The 8,126-nt window shown below is 58.3% G+C and overlaps 1 protein-coding gene across 1 annotated transcript; it reads right to left on the reverse strand.

The window, feature by feature from the left end:
• Positions 1–1,279: 1,279 nt before the first annotated feature.
• On the reverse strand, positions 1,280–5,694 carry KLF10 (KLF transcription factor 10). The gene is made up of 4 exons (XM_075705603.1): positions 5,673–5,694; positions 3,455–3,694; positions 2,451–3,351; positions 1,280–1,543 (listed from the first exon to the last, which is right to left on the reverse strand). The coding sequence occupies exons 2-4, from the start codon at positions 3,683–3,685 to the stop codon at positions 1,284–1,286; spliced, it is 1,392 nt and encodes a 463-aa protein (XP_075561718.1). The 5' UTR covers positions 3,686–3,694; positions 5,673–5,694; the 3' UTR covers positions 1,280–1,283.
• Between the last annotated feature and the right edge of the window lie 2,432 nt (positions 5,695–8,126).

Below are 8,126 nucleotides of genomic sequence, written 5' to 3' on the forward strand. Positions count from 1 at the left end.
ACAGAGAAAGAAAAGAGAGGTCTGTATTAAAGAAAATTGGCTTTATTGTAAACAAAGTATAAAGTACAACATAGGAAATGTGCAAATCTTTAAAGTAGTCACAAAAAGCGTATCTACTACACTACTTTCAAACTGTTCACTTTCTGATATGTGTCCTCAACATAATATGATAAAATAGAAATAGCGAAAGTCGATGCATTATTTGTCACAAAAGCTACAGTTCAAATTCTAGGCCGGTGTCTTTGCTGCCTCCTTTTACTTTTTGAATCACAACCTTCTAATTTAAGACAATACATAATATATCCATTTCATTTTTAGTATAAACCGTCTTTCAAAGAATGGCGCGATCAAGAAGCCTAAGATTCTTGGTTTTCTTCCTCAAGCAACCCGCGCAGTTTGCAGTTACAATGTTTCTCTTAAAAGTGCACTGTATCCCTTTACGAAAAACGCAGTGGTACAGAACTGTGAGAAGGTATGAAGGAAACCATACGCAACACAAAAGCAGAAGCATCGTACGATGCCCAGGTACAACCAACTGTAATAATCACAAAGCTTGCCAAAGAAGCTGGGGAAATACTACAAAGCCGAGGAGGATCCAGAAACGTTCCGACCCTCCAACTGCCCACGCGGTGCCCCTTAACACCCGCTCCAAGCCCCTCGGACTGCAAGGTAAAGCCGGGCGTGTTGAACGCCCCGTGCGGGAGGATAGGTCTAAAATCTCCAGGAGTTTGGCACCAAATCATCACCTATGACTGGGCCGGAGAACAGATAGGAGGAAAAGATTCCTACCAAGAAAAGGTGGCAGAAGTAGGAAAACCCGTTTAGATTATCTCACGCAGGTGCGTTGTGGGCTTTCAAGCCTGCGCCCGTACGCTGCCGTCTTCCTAGTCTGTGCTGTACTGAAGATTGACAACTGAAAGTTAAAACCAGAGCTGGTCTCAAGCGTCAGCAGCAAGCCTTCAGTAACACTTGGGCATGGCTGATCTAGAGAATATATGAATAGTTTGCAAAATTCAAAACGGGCACAAGGTGTGCTGCTCTGCTCTAGAACCTTCCCTCCCTCCCTCTCTCTCCTCACCAGTGCAAAAGACACCCGCTACTCCAGTCAGCCACCGGTTCTCCCAGCAATGTTTTTTGTGACGGAGCACAGGCTGCCTCTGCCTCTGCTGCACCGCCATCAGCAGCCGGCGCCCGAGAACCACCGACCGGGAGCAAAAGCCTTTGTTTTAGCTGGCGTATCCCAGCGACAACAGTTAATTCCACCGTCTTCAGAGTGAGTCCTTTCACTGCGCGGTCGCAGATGCCGGCGGCACGGCAATATCGTTTAACTTGCTCACTTCCATTTGCCAGTTTGGCAATTTCTTAGCCGATAAGTGGCGGCGCGCATGTTTCGTTAAGTGGTCGCTCCTCATGAACCGCCGCTCGCACATCGGGCAGGCAAACTTCTTCTCCCCGGTGTGCGTTCTGCGATGGCGAGACAGTTCATCAGACCGTGCAAACCTCCTCTCACAGCCTTTCCAACTACAACTAAACGGCTTTTCTCCTAAAAGAAAAAAAAAAGACAAAGAAAAAAACCCCGTGAGTACTAACCGAGCAACAAACACTACTGGCAGGATTTGATTTTTTAAAGAAAAGTTTCTATTACAACTGTTGAGCCAAAAATCTGCACAAATATTATTTTTATATATATGAAATGTGAAAAATCGTTCACATACCAATATTTAAACATGCAGACTCACTATCCTCAAGGCTAAGTAGTACAAAGGGTTAGCAACTCTCTGGAACCAAATAGTTTGGGATGCTCTTTACATCTCCAGACAGCTGATTTTAACTCTCAGCTCTGCATGAGCTGCAGATCACGATGACTTTGCATTCCCCCGAACTACCCTCTGAAATGCAACCTGTAATATTTTATGTAACGGAGCTCTGGTAGTGCACTGTGAGCCAATGAGAAAATACACATGACTCTCCCCGCTACTGCAACTAAAAGCTGAGGTGTGGAGATGTTACTCTAAAATAACCACGGTAGGAATAGTTTGGAGTGGATCCTTATATTCTTTCACAAAAGAATCTCTTTAAGTTTTACCCACTTCTGACAAAGGCATTCTTGTGCAGAAGCCTAGTAAGGCGTCTAACTCGGGAAAGCACACTCTATGTTGGGCAAGGCCTTGCTTCCACTCTGGTAAGAAGCATTACTGAACGCCGTCTGACATGAAGCAAGTCCAGTACAAACAAACTGCTGAGTCAACTTCCCCTCCGGGAGATTTCCTGTCAGAGATCAGGCAGCGTTATAACACACAACGCTGGCAAAAGAAAGTATTTCATTGCCGCCCTACAATTTGTTCCACGAACAAATCTGGCAATCACTAGAACCTTAACAAGTTGTGTATATAGCCGCAATTTCGCAATTTTCTGCATTCATTTTTACCATCCCAGCAACAGCGACTAACCTGTGTGCGTTCTGACGTGAGCCTTCAGATGGGAGCTCTTGAAGTACGTCTTCCCGCACCCTGGGTAGCTGCAAATGTGACTTCTTATTCTTGAAGAATCAACCGGTGGAGTGGTTTTTGCCGCAGAAGGCACGAAGCCGGGAGCAGGGGCAATGGGAGAGAGTCTCGTGCCGTTCGGACTAACAATGGGAGCCTTTGTGCTCTGCACAACCGGCTGGGGCACAACAAACATAACAGCACCTTTGGGAACTTGGGTGCCCATGAAGACCATGGGCTGACAGAGGGCCGGCTGCTGGCTCGGCGTGGTGCTGGGCACTACGGCCGTCACGACGTTGTTGTTCGCGGGCAGCGGGACCATCTGGCAAATCACTGGCACGGGGGGAGCTCCGCTGCCTTGGGCAGAGCACGGCGGTGCCACCGCCGCCGACTGCTGCGCCGACCCGGGGACGGGCTGACGTCTGCTGACCGAGGGCTTCGTCAAGGGCACCGGACTGACAGCTGGTTCTGCGGTTTTTCCCTCTGCCGCCGGCAGTTCGCCGCTCTCATCGCTGGCTCTGCTGGGCGCCACGGCGGAACACAGCGAATGCTCTGCTTCGGCGCTTTGTTTACTGTTTGTTTCCCTCGAAACGCTGTCCTGGTATTTCAGCACGCTGGCTGTTCTCACCGGGCAGGTTTTGCGATTACAAAGCTGGGCATCGGCCGTGTGGCGGATAACGCTCGTCGCTTGAGCTTTCGGAGGCCCGGCTGCTGGAGGCCTCTCCGCCTCTCTGCGAGGTGCGGCCAGAGGAGGCTTGGCAGCCTCGGCCAGCGACTTGCCGAGCGCTGCGGCCGGCACCGGTGTCCCCGGATGGACCACCTGCGACATCTCCGAGTCGGAAGGGCTGTAGGGGGGGGTCAGGCACTGCATGGGGGAGACAGACACGGTAAGGGGGGGTGTGTTACCAGCACATCGCCACACTGATTATTAAACACACGCACGCGCACGTACAAATTCAAAAACTTACAAATGCTGGTATCGCATTAAAGTCCGCTGCTCCAGGAAGCAAAGTCTCGTCGCTCTCTTCTGACATATCAGATGCTGGAGTTATAGGTCTCATTTCTGCATGTTTTTTGAAGTCTGATTTCCAGTTGCAGCTCATAGAAATGAGGGCTTCTACAGCCTCATAATCGCTTTTTTCAGGAGTATTGTTCCAGAAACACCTAGGATCTCTCTGTTTCTCAGTCATCATCTCCATTTCTTCCTCCTGTTTCAGTTAGAGGGAAAAAAGGAGACTTTAAACCTGATGCCAAGTTTGAATATTTTCCAGTGATTTATCAGAAGGCGGCATAAAAACCAAACAAGGCAACCTGTGCAAGATAAATACGCTTGGTCATGTGGGGGGTATGCCTGTATGTTCCTGCCCTCTTTCTTATGTAGGTATGATTTTTATGAAGCCGTTAGTGGGGAAATCTGGCCATCTGGTGAAGATGAGATATTTTCTTGAGACAAAAGAACTCACCCCAAATCTTAAGCAACAGTTTAAATTATTCCATACTGCAAGTGTTGTGTCTGAAAGCTTAACAAGAATCTTCACCCCCAAAAGAAAGAAAACGAAACTTCCTCCCCCATCCCACGCTCCTTCCATTTTTGCTTTACACACAGCCCTCAGTACCGTGCTTATTTTGACACGAGAAAGGACCGTGTTGGGACCGATGCACATTTTCTTCCAAAGGTATTGGCTAGCAAAAATGCTCCAGAAAATACGCAAAAGGTCTCTCTCAGGCACATACATGCAAGGAAAATCACCAACTCTGAGAACTGAAATGTATGTATGCCTGTATATTCGCTGTCTGGCCGATCACCACGCGGAACCCACCCAGGCAGAAGCCTCCGAAGCTCTACGTTCCACCGTTATCCCTAGCACGGCTCTCGGTTTCTGAGGGATGGTGCCGGCCGCGGCAGGCGGCTCCCCCCGCCCCGATGAGACGGGCTGGCCGGGAAAGCCGCCTTTCCGGAAGCCGCGTCGCCAGGCAGCGGCAATCGGAGGGGGAAGATGCCCCTTTTTTGGGGGGGAGCTGCCCCCGGGCGGCGGGGGCGGGGCAGCCCCGGCTGTCACCGGCGGCCCCGCAGCGCGGGAGGGGGCGGCGGGGGCGGGGCGCGGGCCCCGCCCCCGGCCGTTGGGCGCGCGCCACCCTCACCTCAGCGCACCCCGCCGGCGCTCCCCGCCCCCGCCCTCCCCCATTGGCTCCCCGCGCCGCGCCGCGCCGGCGCCCATTGGCCGGCGCCGATCGAGGCGCGGCGCGGGGCGGGGGCATGTGAACAAAGCGTGATCGGCGCCTGCTCGGCGGCGTGGGTACTGCCGCGCGCCGACCTTTCACCCAGTTCCCCGCGCGGCCGCCCCCGCCCTCCGGTAGGAAGGCGCCCGCCACGGCCGCCGCGGCGGGCGGGGCCCGGCCCGGCGAGCCGCCCCGCCCCGCCTCGCCTCGCCTCACGGCCGGCGGGGGTCAGCGCCGCCACACCCGGCGCCTCCCGCCGCGGGGGAAGCGAAGCGAAGCGGCGTCCCCGCGGGGGAGCGGGCCCACGGCTCGGCTCCGCCAGCGCCCCGCGGGGGCGGGGTGAGGGGGCTGCGGCTGCCTCTTCCCCGCAGCGCCGGCCCGCTTCCCGGCCCCCGCACCGCCCGCCCGCTGACCCCGCCGCGCCGGGATCCCCCCGGCTCCCTCCTCCTCCTCCTCCCCGCCGCCGCCGCCTGGCAGATGCCGCCGCGGAGCCTCTGCCGCCCACGCCGCTCCCCCGCGCTGGGCGCGCCCGGGCACGCACGCACACGGGCTGCACGTCGCCGGGCCGGCGGCTCTTTCCCTCCCGCGGCTTTCCTCGCTCGCCTGCCCCGCAGCCTCTCCCCGCGGGGGCTCTCCCGCTCCTTCCCCTCGCCCCGCAGCCCACGCAGCAGCCCCGGTCCCCCCGCCGCGGCTCACCCTCTCCCTCCAGCCGCCGCTTCAGCCCCTTCTCCCGCCCGTCCCGCTGCTCCCGGTGCCCCCTCCTCCGGCCCGGACCCCCGGTGCCCCCTCCTCCCGCCCGGGCCCCCGGTGCCCCCTCAGGATCCCCCTGTCGCGGGATCCCCCTGCCGCGCCATCCCCGGGGACTCCCCCGTCCCCCACCGCCCCGCACACCCCCGGGGATGCCCTGGCCGCCTTCCCCCCGCCGCAGGCCGGCGCTCGGCCCGCCGGGCGGGGCCGGTCACTCACCGCCGGCCGGTGGCAGGGAGCCGAGGCTGACCGGGCCGCGCGCCGCCGCCGCTCTCCGCCCGCTGCCTTTATTTTCCTCTTTTTGTTCGCCGCTCCCCATTCAGGTGGCGGCTGCCCCGGCCCCGGGCGCGGGGGGGCCGGGGGGTAGGCGGGGCTCCCGGCCGCCCGCCGCCAATCGCCGGCAAAGGTGTGTGAGGCGGCAACCAATGGGCGCCCGGCGCCCGCGCGTGATCGGCGGCTGCCCCGCGGCGTGGCCAGTGTGTCAGGGCGGCGTGTGCGCGGCGCGCGGTAAGTCCCCGCCGCCGGCTGAGTCAGCGCCGCCCCCCCCTCACCCCCCCCCCCCCCCGATGGGAGCGGCGGGGGCGGCTCGGCGCTGCCTCGCGCATGAGGTCACGCGGCCGCGGGAGGGGGGAGCAGCCCCCCCCCCCCCCCCCGCGCGGCCCCCGCCCATCCGCCCGCTCCCCGCCGGCTGGGGTGAAGCGGGGCCGCGGGCGGGGGAGGGCGGTCGCTCCCGCCTCCTCCGGCCTTTCTGGGCCCCCCCCCGGAGGAAGCGCCGTGGCGGGGCGCGCCGGGGTGCCCGCGGATGTGCGCTGGCGGCGGCCCCGGCTGGAGCCTGCGCGGTGGGGGGGGGGGGGTTGCTGCCACGCGTCGGGACCGCCCCGGCCTTGCAGGCCGCAGCCGTCCCGGGGCGCGCCGCGAAGAGCCGGGCAGGGCCCCGGCCTGGCTGCCGGGCGCCGCCCGCAGCTCCCGGGGGAGCCCCGGCCCCGCGGGGCCTGCAGGCACGGGGGCCGTGGGCCGCCGCGGCTCGGCCGTGTCCAGCTGTGGGCCGGGCCCCCTCGCCCCGCCGGGCCCCCTCGCCCCGCCGGGCCCCCTCGCCCCTCGCCCCGCCGGGCCCCTCGCCCCGCCGGGCCCCCTCGCCCCTCGCCCCGCCGGGCCCCTCGCCCCGCCGGGCCCCCTCGCCCCGCTTCCCGGCAGCTGCCGCCCGGCTCGCTGGGGTAGCAGCCGCCCGTTAGCTGGGTCACAGCTAATTAATTACCTTACAGCGCGGTCTGCGGCGCCCCAGGAGGGCGAGAGCCGCTCGGTATGTTCTGCTCGATGGCAGGGGTGAAGGCGGGTTCTTCTTCCTCTCGGAAAGTTTTAATAAAAGCAGAAAAGGTGGCTGTGTGTGTCGGCACCTGAGAGGCGGGACCCCGAGCCAGGCTGCAGCTGTTGAGTGCTGCTTGTGCCAGAGTGCTGTTCTGCTCTAGAAATGCCGTGGATGCTTCGTTACGGTTCAGTTCCATTTCTCCTATTTATTCAGCTTCACTTCATACATCCCCCCTCCTCCTCCCAGGCAGTCCACCCTCGTTTGCTCTAAGCATTTTTCTACTTTTTTTTTCCTCTTCTAACATACATCTTCCTGTCTTTCCCCTTTTCAGCGGTGTCGTGGTCTGATATTATTTCATTCTGCCTAATTCTTCCTCCCCTTGTCAGCCGATCCCAATTGACAGAGGGGGTCTGAGAGCAGGTTGTGTCCTCCTGTAACTTGCCTGGAAACTTCCCCAAATGTTTAATTATTTCTGAAACTGGAAAAAAAAACCTCTGCAAGAATAGCAAGCGAGCAGTTTCTTTGGCCTGAAGGAAGAATGAGGATATAATAATTGCAAAACATGAGCGCGGAGTAAAATATAGTTTAAAACAATTCTTAATTAGTTCAAAGACGTGTATTGACAGAAGAGTGGTAACTTTGTTCTCAGGAAGACACTTTTTTTTGGTATTGCTTTAATTCCAGCCTTTCCACCGGTACATTGTACAGCTGGAATTTCTGTTACTTGGCTTCACGCCGGTACCCTGTACCCGTCTGGTGGGATGCACTCTCCCGCTGTGCCCCCCTGCACCAGACTGCCAGCGGTGGGGTCCCTCTCTCCTCACTCCTGCAGCTTCCACGATTGCCACGTCTGAGAAAACGTGCCGCTCGACAGAGGGAAATCTGCGTCTCCCGTCTTCTGTTCCTGTTCTGTAGCCTGCGTATCTGCCTGCCTTTTGGCTGGATTTTATAAGATCCCTGCCGCGCCTGCAGAGAAACTGATTGGCCTGACTGCCTTATCTAGAGGGAATTCCCAAAGGGAATTCACTTCAGGATGATCCAAATCCTTCTCACTAGTAGTAGCCAACAGTTGGTTACAAATTACTCCACCGGATCCCACACCTCTGGGTGTCTTAACAGCAGAAAGTGTGTTTACTGTGTATTTCCCACTGAAATCAACAGGAAAAAATGTTGATGAAATGGTTGCTTGACTCCCGGGACGTGCTCTCCTTTGCCAAAAGGTGCTACCGTCACGCGGGGCACAGCTGGGGAAAGACTTCTTGGCTCGTAAGCGCGCCTGTCTGCATCCGCTCTGGCTGAAATAAAGGTTGTGAGACTAATACACAGTACTTCTTGGTGAAATTCTGTGTTTTCTGTTATGGCAGGTT

This window comes from Pelecanus crispus, chromosome 2 (genome assembly GCF_030463565.1).
Source record: "Pelecanus crispus isolate bPelCri1 chromosome 2, bPelCri1.pri, whole genome shotgun sequence".
In the NCBI taxonomy this organism is placed as follows: Eukaryota; Metazoa; Chordata; class Aves; order Pelecaniformes; family Pelecanidae; genus Pelecanus; species Pelecanus crispus.